The following is a 23914-nucleotide window of genomic DNA, read 5'->3' on the forward strand; positions in this document are numbered from 1 at the left end:
CTACAGATTAGTTGATACCTGCAAGTGAAAGATAGATGGAAGCCCTGATCACAGGAGAATGGAAGGAGGCTCTTAAAAAACAAAGTGTCCTAAACTCCACAAAGTCTGGGATCTGCAGTGTGATCCTCCCCTCACTATATACAAACTGCCTTCCAGCCCTTTCTCCAGTCCATCGGATCTGAGGCAACGTCCTAACATCTAACTGATGAAGAAAGATTGGCGCAAACACAAAACACGCAGCTATGTTTCAAAAGCAAATGTTTAATAATGATTATTAACAAGTTCTGAGACGCAGTTATATATTAATGTGAAAGATCCTGAAGATAGGACGGGTTATTTGGATTGTATTTGATTTTCTGCACATTTATGGGTAATTACATACAATAATCATTTACTGCTCCAAATCTAAACCCCTCTCTATTACATAAGATGTCACTTTGTAACTGCTGTATTTTTTCTTGTACTATTTGTAAATTACATGAGTTAAAGAAAATGGCTACTTCTGTAGGTGTTTTCTCTCATGTATAACAAGACTTCTGTTCTGTATAAAACCTTTACCACATATTGTGTGAGCTCTCTCATCTGCAGCAAGATGTAATTTTATACTAAACCGTCGCCCATATACAAAATATAAAATAGCTTTTCAGTGTAAATTTTTTGTGTAACAAGATAAGATTTCATTGTAAAAGCTTTGCCACATTCTGGACATCAAAATGGATTTTCTTATTTGGGAATTCTTTGAAGTCTAACAAGGGCTGATTTCTGACAATACAAGTTCCCACATTCTGAATAGGAAAATGGCTTCCACCATGTATGAATTTTCTCTGGTGTTTGACAAGTTCTGACTTTGCAGTAAAATGTTTCCCACATTCTGTACAAAAATGTGGCTTCTCACCTGTGTGAATTCTCTTGTGTGTAACAAGATTTGGTTTCTCTGTAAAACATTTCCCACATTCTGAACATGAAAATGGCTTCTCCCCTGTATGACTTCTCTCATGTCTAATGAGTTGTACTTTCTGAATAAAACATTTTCCACATTCTAAACATGAGAATGGCTTCTCTCCTGTGTGAATTTTCTGATGTCTAACAAGATCTGACTTATAAGAATAAAATTTACCACATTCTGAACATGAAAATGGTTTCTCCCCTGTGTGAGTTCTCTGATGTGCAACAAGACTTGAATTCTCTGTAAAACATTTTCCACATTCTGAACATAAAAATGGCTTCTCTCCTGTGTGACTTCTCTTATGTGAAACAAGACTAATTTTGTGAATAAAACATTTTCCACATTCTGAACATGAAAATGGCTTATCCCCTGTGTGACTTCTCTGATGTTCAAGAAGGGCTGATTTCCTTGCAAAACATTTCCCACATTCTGAACACAAAAACGGTTTCTCTCCTGTGTGAATTCTCTGATGTGTTACAAGATTTGTTTTTATTGTAAAACATTTTCCACATTCTGAACATGAAAATGGCTTCTCTCCTGTATGTATTCTCTGATGTGCAACAAGATGCGATTTCATTGTAAAACATTTCCCGCATTCAGAACATGAATACAGCTTCTTTCCTGTGTGAATTCTCTGATGTCTATCAACATGTATTTTCAGAATAAAACATTTCCCACATTCTGGACATGAATAAGGCTTCTCCCCTGTGGGAGCTCTTTGATATTCTTCTCTTATGTGACTTTTCTTCTGCTTATCAGTCTGTGAGGAATCAGAAGATGGAATCTCTATAAGTGGATCAGATGATAGATCTCTGCTGTGAAAAGCTGAGGGGATATCTGGGATAATAGTAGGTTCTTCATACATATCTTGAGGGATACCACAATCTTCTGCTTTACAATCTGCAGATATCAGACATGCCTCTGAGCTCCCGAGACTATTATCTGCTAAGAATAAAGCTGATTTTACTATTTCACAAGTTATTTTGATATTATTAAGCAACATTGTAGCTTCATGGTTAACACTGTTTCCTTGCAGCACTGGGGTCCTGGGTTCAAATCTGACTATGGACAATATCTGAATAGAGTTTGTAGGTTCTTCCCGTGTTTCGGTGGGTTTCCTCTCATACTTGAAAAAACATGCTATTAGGCGAATTTAAAAATTGAAATACCAAACAGAACCCAAAATGTCAAGTGCTGTAGAATATGCATGCACTACATAAAAATCATTAACGAACTAAAAACAGCGATGGTGAAACAGATCCTAGCCTATCAGTAAAGCTCAGAGCGAGGACCAGTAGATCATAAGGCCATTCTCTTGCAACTCTGCCCTTCTATGGTGAAGCCCCCATCTTTACAGGTTCATGTATCAGTGTACCTGTCAACACTCTTCTAGTAAATGCTCAGTGGAGAACCATGAAGGGCCCCGGGAGTCTCTCACAATCCAGTTCATAATTGCTGGGTGGGACCCCTTAAAATATAGCGTTTATTGTAGATTTAATTAAAATTCTATTATAAAATCAACATAAAGCGACCAAGAAACCAACAAAAAGACAAGTGACAATAGAGGTAGATTTTGACAAAAATGTCAAAAAGTGCCAAAAAGAACGAAAAAGAGCAGGAAGATTGGGGGCCCTGTCAATATTTCTGGGACCCTTATTTCTATTTACTAATTTTCTAAAGGGTAAGTGGCAGAGAGCTAATTAACATGAACAATAGTTCCCCATATGGAGCACACCATTGGAATGATAAACAGCCACTGCATGTCCATAGGACAAAAGCAATCAGGTGAGTTATGCAGCTCTCTTGCTAATTGAATTTAGCTTCATATATTGTCTAGCTATTGTTATGTTTGTTTTTGTCCAACACTAGCTTTCCGAAAAATACACAGGGCTGGGGAATAATAAATATCCACTGCCTGTAGTTGGGGCGGAAGCAATCAGATGGACTACATAGCTTTCTTACATGTCATTCTCATTTCGTGTATACATAGTTCTGTTTGTTATATCGGTCAGTTCTATTTATTAGGTTGTTCGACGCGTTTCGGCACGAGGACTTATCAGGAACCATAAATGGTGTTTAGATACAGAACTAATCGTATAAAACCAGTGATATAGTTTGTGACAATTCTTGGAAGAACGGAGTCATTCCAGCAATACCAGAATTAAGGGAAGAGGGAAGCGATATTTGACAGCAATTTAATTTAGTTCTTTCTAATCAATACTTGGCCGCAAGGTTGAATCTTTCTCCTCTACAAATAACAAAAGGGGCCCCAGCTGGGGATGAAGAAGGTAAAATAAAGCCTTTCTTTACATTTTCATCCATATATTTTCCGAGTACCTTTTGCCTTAAAGAAATGGTTGTTCCAGGAAGCATTTCTTTTGTACACATCATGAGGGGGTAGTTATCAGCTCCTTTCCTGCTGCAGATATAAGTGACTTGCTGATACTGTGGTGGCAACTTATCACAATTCTGATGACAATCCTCAGAGGCTTGGATATGTTTACGGGTGGGCAGAGTAAACTGACAATTTTTCTTACAGTACTCAGAGGGGAAGGTAATGATCCATGAATTCCAGTTGATAGAAGGTTTATGGATAGAAAACCAAGGGATTCCAAGAATCACTGGAAACTTACAGGTTCAAGTTCAATTATCTCATGAGTTATAGTCCCAGAAGATAACGGCGATTCATCAACAGTTTTCAAATCAATTGGCATGGGTTTACTTGAAATACTATTAAAAGCGTTTTTTAAATTTATAAAATTTCCTCCTGCTCCAGAATCTAACATAGCCGAGCATTGTATTTTATGGCTCTCAATAAAGACCTGTATAGGAATGACAAAATGAAAGGTTGGAGACTGTATCTTGTCTTTACCTTGAATTACTGATGGAATGGCCCGCATAACAGAATCTGACTGTTTAGAAACATCAGAATTGTTTACAGTCTTAGCACTTGCGAAGGCCATGGATCTTCGGAACTTGTTGAAACAGTTAATAGCATAATGTCCTGAGCCCCTACAATTGAGATACAAATTTTCAGTATGGCGCCTCTCCTTCTCCAAACTATCAGAGGTTTCGACTCTAGCAAGCTTATCCTTCACCAGCTCTGATAATCCTCATCAAAGCAGACTCCTCTGGGCAGTTAGGTTCCATGTGGTATCAGTCATTTAGCACCAAAATTCTGGTGTATATTAAGCAGGAGAGAGTCGCCCTTGTCATAAGTAATGCAATCTAACCTCTGCTGTGGTACATCAATCATCAACATCTTGCTCCATAGCAATAACAAAGGTATCAAGGTCATTAGGGTCATAGTTCTTTTCCGCATAGGACAAGGCCTACGTAATTGCATCTGTCAGAAGGTTGATGATGAATAGTACCTTTTTTCTATCACTGGTACAAGATGCATGTTACATTTGAAAATAAATATGGCATTGGTTAAGGAAACCTCGGTAAAATAATGATCCCCTCTAAACTTTGCTGGTAGTGGCATGCGTATATCTGAGCCTGAGTTGTGGCAATCCAGAAGTCCCCTCTCTAAACTGATTATTTCTTTTTGTTGATGCGGCACCAGTGCTTGTAGATTACCGAATTTTTCTTGGTAAGCAAATTTTTAAAGTTCCGCAACTTCTTTACTCAGGGTGGTCACAAAGGCCTCTATTTTTGTGCAAGATTATTTCTGTCATGCTCCGATTCAGAGCTTGTTGTTGCAACCAGTGCGGGCCAATAGCATAGTCAGGTAAAGCCAGAGTTTGGTACACAGGAGTAACAGTATCAGTTTAGAGGAGCAGGGTAGGTCACTGTTGCCTGGAGCTCCCGAGTTCAAGTCCTCACAGAGGACTATTAGGTGGTGTCCGTCACACACACTCTCAAGCAATATGGTCATGTATGAAGAAGTCGTGGTGGAGCAAGAGTAAAGCCCGATTAGTACACACACCAGTGCTGCTGCCTTACGTTGTTTGGCTCCATACTACAAGCCTAACAGAAAACACAAGAGTGCCAACATCTAGCACATGCCATTATAACGGCCTACAATGTGGTCCATCCGGCTTCAGGCATGCCCGCTGATATGTCCGGTGTACAAGACAGTGCAGTATGCTACAGTATGTTGTCCATTATTTGGTGCCGGATCTATACCAGAGTCTACAAATGAAGCTTTCAGCTCAGATACTGGATTAGCACATGCCGTCTTCTGGTAAAATGAAAGACACGTTCTTTATATTTTTCCTACTATTCCTGATGTTGATCAAAATATGTGCAAAAAACCCCCACCAAAAACTGCAAATCTGAATCTGGTCTTATCAGTAACTAACTGTGGTTGCTGTCAATAATATGGGGGCCCTGGGGGATCTATTGAAGGGTCCTGCAAAAGTACTTGCAGCAGAGTCCTCCATGCGCCTCGGGTTCTATTTCCTGGTGGATCTCTATATAAATAGTATATTCCATACAGACAGAGTTTGGCCATTTCTGCACCAAGATAAGTGTAGTGACCCAGAACACCATCCTGGTCTCCTCTATAAATGTCATACATGTTTTGTCCTATGTAGATGCATTGTGCAAGGCTGTCAAGAGAGAGACAGAGACAGACAGAGACCACTACCCGAATTCTAATACAGGTACCCATTCACACCACTGACCTTGCCTGTGCGGTAGTCCATAATTAGGATCACCGCACAGAGGTACGTTATTGAGACACCCACGCATCTGCTGTGTGGGGTGTGTATTGGCTAAGCCTTCCTGAATAATTATTTGCCAACGTGTCTGCGGAGTGCCTCCACCCTTCCTCCTCCGCAGTGCTCCCAACCCAGGACCTGGTGACATACAGATAACCTGGACTGTAGGGCCATATTTATCCTGTGTATACTCCCCACCTCAGAGCTATAGCCTATAACTGCTGAAAGTGAATTGTACCTGCATGACCTGTTAAACCAGTTATTATTCCAGTTATAGTTCCTAGGGACCTGAAGTACTGCACACAAGTCTCCGTGTTCATTTCTCAGCCGCATAGAATACCGCTGTGTAGGAGCTATTGGCTCTGAAATCCGAAAATTAGGCATGTCTCCCTGAGTAGTACTGATAGCAAATGATGAAGAAAAACATTCATATATTCCCATCCATATTATAAATGCCCGTGCTGTGTTATCTCCTATAACGTATCACATTGTCAGCCAGATTTAGTTTGTACTCCGGCTGAATGGGGAAATATACAGCGGAAAATCCAACAGATCCCAGAGCTTATAAATCTACATAACTATCTGCAGCCGATGACCGAGGAGAATCTGTGACTCTTCTCTGCTGTATTTAGTGGTTACTACTCACCTGGGCGGTTACCTGTAGGAATCTCCTCTTCACACGGCTGATCGCCCCTCACATTTATCTCTGTAGTATTAATATTGGTCAGATCTTCATCCTGATACAAAAGTTGTGAGACAAATATTGTAAAAGTCAGCAGCCGGTTGGAGAAGTCATGTTGAATGTTTTATGACATAATGACCTGACAGGAGTAGTTATCAGAGCCACATAGCTGCCGGTCTAGAAGCCGGACATAGATATTAGATAGTGGCTCAATCACCCCTCAAGAACCTCATACACATGTATATCCGGCATGGCTAGACACGCTGCATGTTGTCTCAGTGGAGGAGATCAGCGTCTACCAGACACATCCGCTGCTTGTCTCGGGGGAAATAAAGGAGCAGATAGATATAAATCCAACCTGTTGGCTCCTTATTCCCACCAGCAGAAAACTGGGAGAAGATCCAGACAAGATGTAATGTCTGTGGTCAGCGGTAATCCTGCCATCTCCACCGGCCTCATTACACAAGGAGAAGACAATTAATAAGACTGAAAACAAGAGCTTCACAGCCTTCTACAGATCAGAGGGACATCTCCATCTACCTGATGGTCCTGTGGAAGAAGAGGACGTGGACATCTCTCTGGGGTTCTTCTCTTACTGGATGGAACTGCAGGAAACACAGACAGACACTGAAGTCATTCTTTATTAAACTACTAAAGACCACTTGTCAGTGAGTATGTATGTGAGTGCTTTTCATGCTCCGTCACCCGGGTGACGTCATCACTCTGCATCTGGTGATCTCATCACACATCCAACAGTATATATAAAACATGGAGACTGATGACAGAAGAACAACAAAGTTAGGGCTCTTGAAAAGGGGAGGACAAAAATAACAAAATGAGAATACAACTAAGCTGTTATTATCTCAGACACAACTCAGCAATCCTGACAGGAGACACCAACCTACCCCCGCCACAGAAATCTGGTGGGCTGAAGGACCTGCGGTGATGTCACTTCTGTGGGAGGAGCCATCCTGCAGTTTGGTAGAAAGTACTGTATGTGGGTTCTTCTCAAGCTCCCCCTCCCCTGGTGACGTCATCACAGGTCCTGCAACATATATAAAACACAGAGCTTGACCGGTAGAAAAACAACACAGTTATGCCTCATGTACATGGGCCCACACGGTTTTGCCCATGCAGAATCCTTCAGAGAATTCCACCCGGCCCGCAGACATGAGGCCAAAAAATACAATATACTCATGTGTCCGGATGCTATGAAACTCTCCTCCATCATGGCCGGATCTTTTCTTCTGCCTGGGAGATGCACTTGAGACGCCGGCGGTGAGACAGTTTTTCCCCACCTAAACTCCTGCTGTCGCATGGTCCAATGGCACAGACGCATTGTCAACTGCTTTTGTGTCGTGGGGTTTATGGCTTCCATTGACTTCAATAGAAACCATCCGTGCGGGAAAACACAAAATGAAGCATTCTGCGGTTGTTTTCCAGCGCGTGTAATCCACGCACCAGGGAACAAAATGACATCCACAGGTATTTGGGCCTAAATATTCCCTAAGGGCATGGGAGACCTACACAGTTTTGGTAATTCTCTTTATACCGTGGGCATAAGGCCTTAGGGCTCTTGAAAGAGGACAAAAATAACACACAACTAAATAAGAATGCAACTTAAGGCTTATTTACACAGAGCGATGATCACTCAAAAATCACCAAAACGCAATTGTTTGAGCAATCATTGTTGTGTCTAAATGTTCGGCCATCGTGCAGTGCTATCTGATCATTAAATTCAGGCCAACCTAAAAATCATCGTTTAGCCTTATCAGCAGTTCTCCACGGGTAGTGCTGATAGCATTGTTTCCCGTTGGAGAACAAAGGAACTGAAAGCAGATAAGAGCCCTCTGGCTTTTAACGGCATTCAGCTAAAGGCTTCATTTGCACACTAAATTGCTATTAAGTAGCTGAGTAGCTACGTAATAGTTTATACAAAATGATCGATCAAAGCTGTCACTGAAACTGTTGTTTAAGCGATCCTTGAGCGATCATCGCTCCGTGTAAATAGGCCTTAAACCATTATTATCTCAGATACAACTCAGCAGTCCAACAAAAGACACCGACCTACCTTCACGTCAGAGATCCGGTGGGCTGAAGGACCTGCGGTGATGTCATTGCTGTGGGAGGAGCCAAGCTGTGTTTGTCTTGTGTGGGAATCAAGATGGATGTAGTAGTAGATGGCTGTGTGTGAGATGTGTGGAGATCATAATGCATGTACCATGTAGCACAGCTGTGTGTGTAATGTGTTTGTGTAATGTGTGGGGTCAGGATGAATGTAGTAGAGCTGTGTGTGTGTGTGATGTGTGGGGATCATAATGGAGGCACCATGCAGCACAGCTGTGTGGCGCATTGCGCCACCAGAAAAATTAGTACTATAATTTTCTAATAATTACTAGTATGCAGATAATAAAGTCCCCGTGGATTTAGTCCTATCAATTACCTGGTGACGGGAGCGTCTGACAGGTTTCCATCATGGTGTCCTTGTGCAGATCCTTGTGTCCTTCTAAATACTCCCACTCCTCCATGGAGAAATAGACAGCGACATCCTGACACCTTATAGGAACCTGACAACACAATATACAGTCATCACCCAGTAGCCCCCAGTGCTGTTACTGTATAATGTCCCAGCATTCTCTGCAGCGTCACCTCTCCAGTCAGCAGCTCAATCATCTTGTTGGTGAGTTCTAGAATTTTCTGTACATTGATGTCCTCATGTAACGGGGAGTGAGGTGGGGGCCCGAAGATTGGGCTCAGGTTTCTTCCCCATGCATCATACACAGGGGCCTGACAGCCATCAATAGAGGTCTTTTTTACTACTGTGTAATCCTGTATATGTGGAGACATTAATTAATATCACTACAGACATTTCCAGAGTCCATCACCTTTATAGTCATAATAACATAGTATATAAGGCTGAAAAAGGATATGTCCATTCAGTTCAGCCTATTACCCCACAATGTTGATACAGGAGGAAGGCAAAAAAAGAAAAATGATGAAGCAGCCAATTTTTTTTAACTTAAATGGGAAAACTGATTCCTGACTCCAATCTGGTAATCAGAATACTCCCTGGATCAACAACCCTTCTCAAGTTATTATTGATTACAACACATCATATTGCTCAATAAAGAGGTCCAGGCCCCTCTTGAACTCTTTGGGTATTGTAGTTGTGGGAGATGGCTGAGAGGTTCACCATTTTGTCTGTGTTGTCTGTACTTTTGTCAGCTGTGAAAATTCTAAAATACTATATTGTGTCTCTAATCTAAACCTCTGGGGGAAGGGAACATCAGCCCCCATACCTCCACAAGAATTGAAGGAGCAGTATATTGTGTCCAAAACCAGGTAAAACCAGTTTTCACTAGCAGAAGACATCTCCAGGGATTGAGTTACAATTACATGGCAAGGGAATGTCTTTGTGTAAAAGGACAGGAAATGGCTGGCTGGAGAAAAACAGGAAGTATTTCCTTTGGACAACAAGTCAAGAATGAATAGAGCATGCTCAAGGGTAGCTCCTTCTGGGTGAATGATCTCTTAGCTACCTCACAAATACCTCCCTATGAGAATGACCTATCAGCACACAAAATTATGTAACTGTATCCTAAATTACCTAACTTCCTGATTTGAAACCTTATTTAAACCTTTACCCGCCTAAATAAAGGAGAGAAGCTTTTTGGGACACATGATGTAAGACGTGTGGTCTTTTGAAAAGGTCTCCGGCCTGTATATTATTCCTATCTAATATGACACCCATAGTATATCGAATAGCGAAAATTGCGCTAACATAGTCCACCCATTCTGTTTACTTTAGTTGACCATCTTTGTACCACTTTCAAGCTCGGATATGTCCTTCTTGCATTACTGTGCCCAAAGCTGTACACAATACTCCAAGTGCGGTCTGACCAGTGAGCCCGTCATGAGCCCCTAGACCTCTCTTGATGCACCCCATAATACTATTTGCCTTGGCAGCAGCTGCCAGACTCTGGTTGCTCCAGTTAATTGTAAGCTTAACTAAAATCCCCAGGTCCTTTCCCATGTCAGCGTGGTTTCCCATTTAGTGTGTACCATAATGGTCCCAAGTATTTCCTCTGCTCATGTGCATCACCTTACATTTTTTAAGTGTTAAACCTCATTTGTCACTTTTCTGCCCAAGTTCCCAATTTATCCAGATCCTCTTGCAACTGCCTTGTGTCCTCTCATGTTAATTTCTTTACACACTTTTGTATAACACGGGACAACAAAAGTGCACTTTGAATTTTTTCTCAAAATATTTTCCTTTTTCAAAATAGTTAAAATACCTTAATTTTGGGTGGAGGAACGCGAAGATGGCATTACATTTCGTTTTCTTAGCTGTGGTTTTTAAGATATACTAATCTCAAACCAAAATACTAAAAACACACTTTGAAGTTCTTGCTTTTTTCCAAATAACTACACTACTCTAATTTTGGGTCGAGGAAAATGAATGTGACATTATATTTTGTTTAGTAGCCCTAACTCTGGTTTTATAGATACGCTAACTTTAAATAAAAGGGCTTAATCACGTGAACGGATTCTCTTTGCTAGTCTCTTTTACTCCTTTTCTGGAGCGTCTCTTCTCACTGCCCAACAGTAGTCCGTAAGCAGAGAAGTGTTCCATTTTTCCTGACACCTTTGTTCTATTTCCGATATATCCTGGTGGAATCGCTCTCCATGTTCGTTGTTCGCGGCACCGGAGTTGTCAGGGAAGAAGTGAGAATGTAGGAAAGTGATTTTGAGTGACATGTTCCAACCTAATCAATGGTACTTTTCTAGAAGTCTACCCAAAATCTCAACGTAGTTGTCAACTCTTCGATTCCCCAGGAAGCCATGCACAACATCTTTAACTGCCTCTCATGCTGCTTTCTCAGAACCCTGAAGAACTTGCTCAAAGTTTTTATATCTTTAAGAAGATGACGAATCTGCTGGCCAATGAAGATGCCTTCTTTAAATTTAGCATCACTGACCTGTGGAAATTGTGTTCTGAGGTACTGAAAAGCTTTCCCACCCTGGTGCATCCCCTTTACAAAGTTATTCATGAGTCCAACTTTTATCTGTAGAGGGGACAAAAGAATTTTATTTCTCTCTACCAGAGGATCATGCTGCACATTTTTCTCTCTGGGCCAAAAATTTTCCCTTGGGGGACAGGCATTTATCTTGTAGTGAGGAATCCTATCCCAACTGTCTCACTGTCACTCATCTAACCTTGTGGATCTGAGTAACGATATATATAGTTGACTTAAAAGGGCTACAACTCAGAGCCAAGAGCCAACCTAAAATTTTCAATGTCAGTTTAATTTCTTCTATGATGAATTGATTAAGAAACACCTATTTTCAAGTCGGAAAATTTTCACTGTTGACCAGTGTAATCTGCAAATATTGATATTCTACTGTGCTATCCTTCTACCAAGCCATTAACAGATATATTAACCCCTTAAGGACCAGGCTGTTTCGGTCATAAAGGACCAGACACATATTAAAGATATTACTCATCTGGTGGTTTTACTGCCCTATTTTTTTTTCCTTTAGCTATGAAAATTATTCTTACTGCATTTCTGTTTCTGTGACATATAGGGCTAATTTTTAATATATTTTTACAGACTTTTTCGTTTTATTTGGGGTAAAAATATATTTTTTAAACATTTACAGTTTTTCTTTGGAAATTTACGCTAAAAAAAGTTTGGTAAAGGGTTCCTCATATTGTTTCGGATGTTTGACATACAATATGTATAGTTTTGGATTATAGGGTGCATGCAGTGATTGTTTTGGTTGGCGGTGGGTAATTTTTTTCTTTCTGCATATCTTGTTTTTTATTGTTAGTTTTTTTTCATTTATCTTTGCAACTATTTTTTTTGCCTTTAAGGTCCCCCATGACATCATATAAAAAAAAATATAAGAGGTCTTATCTTTATTTCATAGTCATAGAATGGTAGAGTTGAAAAGGACCTCCAGGGTCATCTGGTCCAACCCCCTGTTCAGTGCAGGATTCACTAAGTCATCCCAGACAGATATTTGTCCAGCCTTTGTTTGAACACGTCCATTGAAGAAGAACTTATCACCTCCCGTGGTAACCTGTTCCATTCATTGTTCACCGTCACTGAAAGTTTTTTTTCTAATATCGAATTTGTGTCTCCTCCATTTCAGTTTCCAGTTGCTTCTAGTCTTTTCTTGTGCAAATGAGAATAGGGCCGATCCCTCTGCAGTGTGACAGCACTTCAGATAGTTGTAAAAAACTATTAAGTCTCCTCTCAGCCTCTTTTTACCAAGCTAAACATTCCCAGATCCTTTAACCGTTTCTCATAGGACATGATTTGCAGACCCCTCACTATCTTGGTAACTCTTCTCTGAACTTGCTCCAGTTTGTTTAGTTTATCCTGGGATAATTACCTCACGTGATCTAGAATCTATGCATTCTTTAAAACATCCCAGAATTGTGTTTGCCTTATTGGCTGCTGCATCACATTGTTGACTCATGTTCAGTCTGTGATCTATTAGTATACCCAAGTATTTTTCACATGTCCTGCTGCTTGGCCCAATTCCTCCAATTCTGTATGTGCTTTTTTCATTTTTCTTGCCCAGATGTAGGACTTTGCATTTCTCTTTGTTAAATACCATTCTGTTAGTCGCCGCCCACTGTTCAAGCTTTTCTAGATCTTTTTGAATACTCTCTCTCTTCATTAGTGTTGGCTATCCCTCCTAGCTTTGTGTCGTCGGCAAATTTGATCAGTTTCCCATCAATTCCCTCCTCCAGATTATTTATAAAAATGTTGAACAACACTGCGGCTACGACAGAGTCTTGTGGTACCCCACTTGATACATTCTTCCACTTGGATGTACAGCCATTTATGACCACTCTTTGAGTACGATCACTCAGTCAGTTGTGAATCCATCTAACAGTTGCCTTGTCAATCCCATATTTGGTCATTTTTTCAATAAGGATAGTATGAGATACTTTGTCAAATGCTTTACTGAAGTCAAGATATACTATATCCACCACATTTCCCTGATCCGCCTAGTCCATGATTCTGTCATAGGAAATTACCGTATATACTGGCGTATAAGACGACTTTTGAACCCCGAAAAATCTGCTCTGAAGTCGGGGGTCGTCTTATACGCCGGTAATACCAAAAAAAAAGTGTAAAAAAAAAAAAAATCATTACTCACCTCCCCCGGCGTTCTGTCGCACTCCGGCAGGATGTCGCTCGCTCCTCGTCCCCGGCGCAGCATTGCTTTCTGAATGCGGGGCTTGAAATCCCCGCCTCCAGAAAGCTAATACACACGCCGTCAGCCAGTTACAGCCATTCAATGACAGCATTGAATGGCTGTGATTGGCTGAAGGCACACGTGGCTTCAGCCAATCACACCCATCTTCACTCATTAGGAGAGCTTTAAACTAGGACAATATGGGAAGGGAAGTGAAAGGCCAGGTGAAAATATACAGCTAATTAATACATTTGAGAACCTTGTTATTAGAAGTGGAAAGAAAGAACAGAAACAAAAAATTCAGAAGGAAAGTAAAGAAGCCAGAGACACCGATCACAAACTAAAATCTTTTTACACAAATGCACAGAGCATGGGAAACCAACAAGGAGAATTGGAGCTCCTAAAACAGGTAGAGAAATATGATGTCACAGGCACCATGAAAACTTGGTGGGATGATGCACATGATTGGAATACAAGGCTTGATGGATACAACTTATTTATAAGAAACAGACCTAAAAAAGGGGAGGAGGTATTGCGCTGTATGTTAGGAAAACATTTATCAACACAGATATTCAAGCTTCAGAGCTGGGAGTTCTGTAGAAACTGGGTAAGAATACAAGGTGAGAACAACAGAAAGGACACAATTGTAGGCATTTACTATAGGCCACCTGGACAAGCAGAAGATATGGAGGAACTCTTTTTACATCAGATGGCCAAGCTCTCAAAAAAGCATGAATAGTGATTATGGGAGATTTTTTACCTATCCAGACATTTGTTGGGAATCTCTCTCAGGTACAAGTAATGGACCCAACAAATTCTTATCTGCTCTTACTGACAACTTTATCTTCCAAAAGGTAGAAGTGAAAACAAGGGGATCTGCTATCTTGGACCTAATTCTTACCAACAGGGAGGGAATGGTTGAGGAAGTAAGGGTGGCAGGGACCTTAGGAGGCAGTGATCATGCTATCCTTGAATTTTGGATAACAGGGGGAGAAAGACCTCAGACCTCAAGGTTAGATTTCAGAAAAGCAGATTTTAATGGACTCCAAAATCTGGATGTTCTTAAAGGGGTTGACCCGCGAAAGCAAGTGGGTCTATACACTTCTGTATGGCCATATTAATGCACTTTGTAATGTACATTGTGCATTAATTATGAGCCATACAGAAGTTATCAGAAGTTATTCACTTACCTGTTCCGTTGCTAGCGTCCTCGTCTCCATGGTGCCGTCTAATTTTCAGCGTCTAATCGCCAGATTAGACGCGCTTGCGCAGTCCGGTCGTCTTCTTTTCTGAATGGGGCCGCTCGTGCCGGAGAGCGGCTCCTTGTAGCTCCGCCCCATCACGTGCCGATTCCAGCCAATCAGGAGGCTGGAATCGGCAATGGACCGCACAGAAGAGCTGCGGTCCACCGAGGGAGAAGATCCCGGCAGCCATCTTCAACCGGTAAGTAAGAAGTCACCGGAGCGCGGGGATTCAGGTAAGCACTGTGCGGTTTTCTTGTTTAACTCCTGCATCGGGTTTGTCTCGCGCCGAACGGGGGGGCTATTGAAAAAAAAAAAAAAACGTTTCGGCGCAGGACAACCCCTTTAAGAACATAAATGTCCAAGAAGGTTGGGAAATATTGTGAAATAAGATTATCAAAGCACAATGTTATTTGTGCTTCCAATAGAGATGAGCGAGCATACTCGTCCGAGCTTGATACTCGTTCGAGTATTAGGGTGTTCGAGATGCTCGTTACTCGTAACGAGTACCACGTGATGTTCGAGTTACTTTCACTTTCTTCCCTGAGAAATTTGCGCGCTTTTCTGGCCAATAGAAAGACAGGGAAGGCATTACAACTTCCCCCTGCAACGTTCAAGCCCTATACCACCCCCCTGCAGTGAGTGGCTGGCGAGACTAGGTGTCACCCGAGTATTGAAATCTGCCCCTCCCGCGGCTCGCTACGGATGCATTCTGACATTAGTTCAGGGAAAGTGCTATCGTGTTGGAGCTGCTATAGGGAGAGTGTTAGGAGTATCTTAGGTTTCAAGAACCCCAACGGTCCTTCTTAAGGCCATAAATCTTCTCTATATGCGCTCAATGGGGCCGGCGGCAGCAGTGCCGACCCCATTGAGAACATATAGAAGACAAATCCTTCTTCTCTGCCACAGCTGTAACAGCTGTGGCAGAGAAGAACGATGTTTGCCCATTGAATTCAATGGAGCCAGCAATACAGCAGGTTCCACTGAAAGCAATGGGCTGCCGGCGATCGCAGGATGAATTGTCGGGAAGGGGTTAAATATATAACCCCTTCCCTGCAATTCATCCAGAAATGTGTTACAATAAAAATATATACCGGCATATAAGGCGACCGGGCGTATAAGACGACCCCCCAACTGTCACCTTATACGCCGGCAATACAGTGGAGCAAAGAATAAAAATCATTACTTACTTCTTCTGACGTTCTGCGGCGCTCCTGCAGGCTGTCACTCCCTCCTGGTGTTCTGCGGTGCTCCTGCAGGCTGTTGCTCCCTCCTGGTTCCCGGCAGAGCATTGATTTCTCTACGAAGGGCTTTAAATCCCCGCCTCCAGAAACACACGTGCCTTCAGCCAATCACAGCCAATGACAATGATGTCATTGAATGGCTGTGATTGGCTGTGTTTCTGGAGGCGGGGATTTCAAGCCCTGCCTCCAGAAAGCAATACTCTGCCGTGGACCAGGAGGGAGCAACAGCCTGCAGGAGCGCCGCAGAACGTCAGAAGAAGTAAGTAATGATTTTTATTCTTTGCTCCACTGTATTGCCGGCGTATAAGGTGACAGTTGGGGGGTCGTCTTATACGCCCCGTCGCCTTATACGCCGGTATATATTTTTATTGTAACACATTTCTGGATGAATTGCAGGGAAGGTCTTATATATTTAAGCCCTTCCCGACAATTCATCCTGCGATCGCCGGAAGCCCATTGCTTTCAGTGGAACCTGCTGTATTGCTGGCTCCATTGAATTCAATGGGCAAACATCGTTCTTCTCTGCCACAGCTGTTACAGCTATGGCAGAGGAGAACGATCTTTACGCTGACAGTGCGGGGGGGGGGGCACTCTTGCCGCTATTGTGGCTTAATAGTGGGAGCTGGGAACTTGAGATGCAGCCCACCATGTAGCCCCTCGCCTGCCCTATCCGTTGCTGTGTCGTTCCCATCACTTTGTTGAATTGCCCAGATTTTCACAAACGAAAACCTTAGCGAGCATCGGCGAAATACAAAAATGCTCGGGTCGCCCATTGACTTCAATGGGGTTCGTTACTCGAAACGAACCCTCGAGCATCGCGAAAAGTTCGTCCCGAGTAACGAGCACCCGAGCATTTTGGTGCTCGCTCATCTCTAGCTTCCAAATATGTTTTATAGCAGAATGCACCCTTGAACGACTATTTAAGAACTGCATACATGACACAAGATGTACATTGGACAACATAACCAATTATAGAGGACATTCTAAATAGGCAAACAGACTGATTAGATTTTTAAAAAGAATCAAAAGTATATATGTATATACACATACACAAATTTCAGATAATCTGTAATAAATTAGTTCACCTTTCAAAGTCTCTGACTCACACACGTATGACACAATAAACTTGGAACATAGAAAAGTTAGAAGATAGCCGTCCACATTTACTCAGCTCACACATTCACTAAGATTTTGATCTATATAGCTCTTATCTTTAGGGCTTCAGTTCCTACTCTGTTTGGAATGTAATATCATCTGTTATTACCATAAATAAGAATGATGTAATGTGACATCATCAGAATCTCTCCCTTCTCCAGTGACATCATCTGTTATTACCACAGATAAGAATGAGGTCATGTGACATCATCAGAATCTCTCCCCTCTCCAGTGACATCATCTGTTATTACCATAGATAAGAATGATGTAATGTTACATCATCAGAATCTCTCACCTCTCCAGTGACATCATCTATTATTACCATAGATAGGAATGATGTAATGTTACATCATCAGAATCTCTCACCTCTCCAGTAAGCTGGAAGAGTATCTCTACAGTGAGATTTAATATACTCTCTGCTATCTTGCTCCTGTCCTTCTCCAACCTGCACTGGTCAAAGAGGAACATTCTCTTGTCTTGATGATATCAGAGGATCTGGTATTGTGGGAGCTGAATGGAAAGAAGATGATACAATATAAAAACCACACAAAATCCTTCGAAAAACAATACAATTACTGGGGAGAATGAGGGGGAACATTTAAGGAGATATTACAGGAACCTGTTAGATGCTTGTGATGCCCCGACTACAAGCAGCATAACATCTAGATAGGCTTCTCTTCACCTGGATCGGTTGGACTGACAGCTGATCCAGGCAGGGATCTGCCCCAATGACTCCTCCATGTTTCTGCTTTTTAAAAAGAAAAAAAAATTGGTACCGTGTTAGTCAGTAGAGCAAAATGTGGTTATTCACATTAAGAGATAGGATACCTTTATTGAACAACTAAAATAATAATAACGATGCTTATTTGTACAGCGCCTACTTATTTCTCAGTGCTTTCAAAGCACGGGGGGGGGGGGGTGAAACATAAGACAATTACATGGGGTATACATTTATCTGGAAAGAGATGGGGTGGGGGTGATTCAGGAGGCACAGGGGCAAGAGAGGAGGCATGGGGAAGCACAAAACAGTACAAAAATTACATACGGTATTTAATTATTGGGAAACAGAATGGGGATGATAAGGAGGTACAGGGGCAGAAGATGTATACAATAGGCAAAGTGAAAGCTTTGGGGAGCCATAGAAAGGGGCATGGGGTATGTTGTGTGTGCGTGCGTGCGTGTGTGTGTGGGGGGGGGGGATTCGATCAGGAAATTTGGTAAGCCTCCCTGAAGAGTGGCTTTTTTAAGGCATGTCTAAAGTTCTGTGCGTCAGGGATCTATCAGATGTTTTAGAGTGGTGCATTCCAGAGAATGCTGCTCTAGAGAGGTCCTGAAGGTGAGCATGTGAGGATCGATTTAGAGTCGCGCTTAATCTCAATGTTTTGGCTAATCGAAGTGCGCAGGCTGGGTTGTCTATAGACAGGAGGGAGGCAATGTATGGTGGTGCGGTGCCATGGACAGCTATGTGGGTGAGGGTGATGAGTTTGAATTTAGTTCTGTAGTGGATGGGTAACCAGTGCAGCGATTGGAATAGTACAGGGGTGTCTGAGAAGCGAATGGAGAGGAAAACTAGTCTAGCTGCCACATTTAGTATGTATTAGAGAGGGAAGAATCTAGTGCAGGGAAGGCCAATGAGCAGCGAGTTACAGTACTGGAGTCAGGAATGGATGAGGGCTACGACGAGTGTCTTTAGTGCATCCGTGGTGAGAAATGGCCTGATTTTAACAATATTTTTGAGGTGCAAGTGGCATGGTCGGGCCAGAGATTGGATGTGGAGGGTGAAGGAGAGGTCAGAGTCCAGTGTGACCCCAAGACAGCGGGCCTGCTGTTTGGGGATTATTATGATGCCAGACACCGAAATGCAGATGTTGGGGGGGGGGGGGGGGGGGGGGTCGGTTGGAAGGCAGAAAGAGAAGAAAGTCAATTTTAGAGAGGTTGATTTGAGAAAAAAGGAGAACATAGTATTAGAGATACTGGTGATAAGGGTTGTGATTTCACAGGATAGGAAGGGCCAAGCGGGGAAATGATCGAGGAATGGGCAGGTGGGAACCGGTAGATAACAGCGATGTGCAGGGATAGTGGGTGGATGAGTCATAGGGTATAGACTTCAAATGATGGAAAGGTGAGCAAAGAAACCATGGGAATGACCTGGAATGTGCAGTTCGGTGAGAGGAGAATGCCTACTCCACCGCCGCACCTGTCGTCCAATTTGGGTGTGTGGAAGAACTGCAGGCCATCATAGGACAATGCAGCAGGGAAGGTAGAATAAAACTGCTGTATCAACGTTTCGGTGGGGGTGAGCAGGTTGACAAGTTTGGTGGTGAAGAGGTCGTGGATAGTAGGGAGTTTATTGCATGCACACTGGGGGTTCCATAAGGTGCATTTGAACAAGGCAGGGTGGGGTACGTGGGATAATGATTGAACTATGGGGTGGTTTGATATGATAGGGGAGTGATTTTGGTAGGGAGCAGTATGGAGTGGGCCAGGATTAAGGAAAATGCCCCCCGCAGCCAAAAGTAATAGGGTAGCGAGGGTGAGCAGTTGATTGGGAGTTTTGTGAGAGTGGCAAGGATGTTTCTTGGTGGTGTGAAGGGGTTGGAGGCATTTGAGAAAGGTGAGGAGTGTGTGGGAGCTGTGCATGGGCGAGGAGAGGAGGGAGAGGCCAATGTGGATGTAGTGTATTGGGGTGGATGTAGGAAGAGAGCATTAAGGCTGGCAGTGAGGATGGTGATGGAGGTTATAGCAGAGATGAGGTAATTGAGGTGCAGAGTGTTAGTGCTGGTGGAGTCTATCTGTCTCCTGCCCCGTTAAGTGGCCATGTCTAGATGCGTGGCTCACTCAATTGAGTAGTTGGACAGATGAGGCAGGGTTTATGTGGAGCAGGCTATTGCAGGTGATGAGGCTGAGGGGGGGGGGGAGTAATCAATGAAGAGAATGGAGCAAAGCATGAGTTAAGCAGTGAAGATGCAGTCTTTGCAGATGATGATGAGGAGACTCGTGCAAAATGGAGCAAGCATAAGCATAGGCAAGAGCAGTGCAGTCTTTGAAGGTTAGTTAGGTGATCGTGATGTTATAGCAGTTTTCGAACCTACTTAGGGTTCTGTTTCAGGCTTAATGGGATACAGCCGAAGAAGCATATATATTACATATACACACACATACATATAACAAGGCGCAGGCATGGTGCAATTAATTTGCACTTAAAACAATACCAGAAAATGATAAGCAGAGGAATAAATACTTAATGGATAAGGATGTGAACGTTTTACAGTCTCTAAATTGGTGTTAAAGGGTCTGCTACATTTCTCATATTCTCTACTGTTGCATGAAACCTCATGAAATGTTGATGTCTCTTTTGGCCATGTCAAAGATGGTTATAAAATTGTACTCCCAAATTATTTTATGGCATTGTCATGTAAAGTTGCCTTTTAATACAATATTAGTAGTTTTTATATGTTCTATGTTACTAGAACAATGCTTAATTACAGGTAATTCGATCTTTCTTTCTTTAATTTCCCCTACCAGGAAATTTAGTGCACAAGTTCAGATACACAACATTGGATGTTGAAAATGTGAATGTCCCAGGGATCTTGGGTATTCTGTCTGTGGTCAGGACTAGAGATGAGCGAGCGTACTCGGAAAAGCACTACTCGCTCGAGTAATTTGCTTTATCCGAGTATCTCCTTGCTCGTCCCTGAAGATTCGGGTGCCGGCACGGAGCGGGGAGCTGCTGGGGAGAGCGGGGAGGAACGGAGGGGAGATCTTTCTCTTCCTCTCTCCCGCCCGCTCTCCCCTACTCCCCGCTGCGACTCACCTGTCAGCCGCAGCGGCACCCAAATCTTCAGGGACGAGCACAGCGATACTCGGATAAAGCACATTACTCGAGCAAGTAGTGCTTTTCCGAGTACACTCGCTCATCCCTAGTCAGGACACATGAGCAGGTCTTGCAGCGCCTTACATTGCAGGGATATTTCTTTTTGTGTGTCGGAGGACAATGCACTTCTGATTATAAAGATCCTCAAGTTTGAAGGCTGCCTGCAACATAGGATGTAGAATGAAGTGACAGCAGCAAGATTCAAGATGCAGTAAAACATGTCCTTCTTTATTTCATTAAAAACTCATGCGACGTTTCCGCCATGCTTGAGAAAGGCCATTGCTATGGCCGAAACGTTGCATGAGTTTTTGATGAAATAAAGAAGGACCTGTTTTACTGCATCTTGAATCTTGCTGCTGTCACTTCATTCTACATCGGACGCATTTAAAGAGAGAAAGAAGTTCGTCTTCCATTGGTGGCAGTGCAGCATCAGAAAACCTCCCCTTGCAAGGGTATTTTCCATTTGTGCTGTCGGTTACGCTTATTTGGATTTGATACCTGCAACATAGGATGGGAGGGTCCGGGAATATGGTTTTCTAACAGTCTTCCTTGTGTCGGTTATGATGGATTTTCATTGGGGTTTTCCTTAGTACCTGTAGCTGTGATTTGTAGATCACTACCAGAGGTACACGATGATTTTCTTTCTTCTCGGTGTATTGGAGTAGTTGATTTCTGGGTACCCTGGTGGCTCTGGTGATTTGATCATCAATTGAGGTACAATGGTAGTCCTGACTTGAAAATATCTCTTAAGATGCTATAAATGTTAATTTCTGTCTGTTGGGCTAGAGCATATCCGGTTGGCCTGGCTGTAGACGAAAGACTTTTTAATGCGCTTGGGGTGAAAAAAGTCCCATCTGAGGTATGTGAGCTGATCAATAGGTTTTCAGTACAGGGATTTCTGTATTGAGTTGTTTAAAATTTTTATGGTGGTGTCCAAAAAGTCTAGTTCTGTATTTGAGTAGCTTAGTGTCAGGTTTATGATGGGGTGAAATGCATTAACTCTCTCATGGAATTTTATTAGTTTTTGTTGATTATGATTATGATGCCATCAATAGAGTAGAAATAATAATCTTTATTTACATAGCGCCAACATATTCTGCAGCTCTTACAAAACAGGGGGGAACTGATACAAAAAACACTGCTACATATAGTAATCGATTGATGGCAACAGTATGGGTGGGGATCCTACTCCAACGAGCTTACATACTATAGGTAGTGTGGTGATACAGAAGGTAAAGGACTGAAGATATGCAAGGTATAGTGAGGTGGAGAGTGTGGGATGTTGTACACATAGACAATGGTCAGGTTGTATAGTGACTGAATCGGTATGACTACAGAGGGAGGTTGATGGTGGCTGACAAGGATTGCAGTCAGTAGGACAGGGAGCATGTTATCAGGCGGAGTAAAGAGGATTTTGGTTAAGGAGATACGGTATGCCTCCGTGAAGAGGTGAGTTTTGAGAGCACGCCTGAAGTTTTGTGTGTCAGGGATTGCCTGGATAGTTTCGGCGCGTTCCAGAGGGCTGGTGCTGCTCTGGAGAAGTCTTGAAAGCGAGAATGAGAGGTTCAAATGAAAAAGGGTACTTAATCTGATTTTATTAGTGGAGCGCAGGGTGTGGGCTGAGTGGTGGATTAAGATGAGGGAGGCAATGTAGGGCGGCACAGTGCTGAGGAGACCTGGAGGAATGTTGCTATGATGTCATGGGAAGAGGTGTATAACTGGGTGTTGTGAGCATAGAGATGGCACTGAAAGCTAAAACTCCAAAAAGGGGCTGTGTAGATGGAGAGGAGGAGAGGGCCGAGGACCGAGCCCTGGGGGACCCCAACAGAAAGGGGAAAGGGGAGAGGAGGGGGCTGAGGACAGAGCCTTGGGGGACCCCAACAGCAAGGGGGAGAGGAGAAGAGGTACAGCTACCGAAGGAGACACTGAAGTAGGGGTCAGATAGGCAGGAGGAGAACCAGGAGAGAGCAGTGTCCTTTAGGTTGATGGAGACAAGCATACTGAGGAGGTGTTTGTGGTCAAAAGTGTCAAATGCTGTGGAGAGATCGAGGAGGATCAGTAGGGAGTAGTCACTCCTCAATTTGGCTGTTAGGAGGTCATTCGACACTTTTGTAAGGGCAGTTTCTGTCGATTGTAGAGGGTGTGAGCCGGATTGTAGGGGTCAAGAAGAGAGTGCTCTGATAGATCGCTTATAAGGCAGGAGTAAAACAGGTGTTCTAATAGTTTGGAGATGAAGGGGAGATTTGAGACGGGTCGGTAGTTGGCAACATCGGTCGAGTCAAGAGTCGGTTTCTTTAGCAGTGAGGATATGATGGCATGTTCGAATGCAGAGGGGAAAATGCCAGAAGTCAGAAAGAGGTTGAATATAGTGGTAAGGTGAATGATGATAGCCGGGGAGAGGGACCAGAGGAGGTGTGAGGCAAGAAGGAACAGAGGAGGTGTAAACCACTGACAGCACATAAGGTTATTCCCACCGGAGGAGGTGTGAGGTGCGAGATTAGAGATCATGCCATCGATCTATTAAGACCCCAGCAACACCACTAGCTGCTAGTGGAGCACCGGTGGGTTACTTATGACTGCGCTCATGTCATTTCTCACTGTGGAATTGAAGTGGAATCTACGCTAATTCCGCATCAAATCTGCACGTGAAGTTTTTTGGGCGCAAAAACTTGAAGTGAAATTCCGCATTAGAATGTCGCACACAGATTTTCCCGCTGACTGTGAATCTACACGTGGATTTGCGTCTCTAACAAAGGAAAATCCAGGTTAGAAATCTGTAATGACTGCTCGGATCTCGGATGTGGAGATTTCATATAAATATTACGCATTTGAGTAGCAGAGGAGATACAGCAATGCCACAGAAAGTTACCAGTGGAATGTTAGAAACAAG

The 23914-nt window shown here is 42.9% G+C and overlaps 2 protein-coding genes across 2 annotated transcripts in view; one reads left to right on the top strand and one right to left on the bottom strand.

Annotated features, from left to right (window-relative positions):
- The window catches only part of LOC136628999 (zinc finger protein 678-like), a 284392-nt gene that overhangs the window by 123691 nt on the left and 136787 nt on the right, over positions 1-23914 (top strand). The window lies entirely within an intron of this gene.
- Positions 276-17897, bottom strand: LOC136629016 (oocyte zinc finger protein XlCOF22-like). The gene is made up of 7 exons (XM_066605128.1): positions 17770-17897; positions 17517-17660; positions 8945-9124; positions 8739-8862; positions 6836-6900; positions 6260-6350; positions 276-1888 (listed from the first exon to the last, which is right to left on the bottom strand). The coding sequence occupies exons 2-7, from the start codon at positions 17616-17618 to the stop codon at positions 678-680; spliced, it is 1773 nt and encodes a 590-aa protein (XP_066461225.1). The 5' UTR covers positions 17619-17660; positions 17770-17897; the 3' UTR covers positions 276-677.

This window comes from Eleutherodactylus coqui, chromosome 5 (assembly GCF_035609145.1).
Source record: "Eleutherodactylus coqui strain aEleCoq1 chromosome 5, aEleCoq1.hap1, whole genome shotgun sequence".
NCBI classification, from domain to species: Eukaryota; Metazoa; Chordata; class Amphibia; order Anura; family Eleutherodactylidae; genus Eleutherodactylus; species Eleutherodactylus coqui.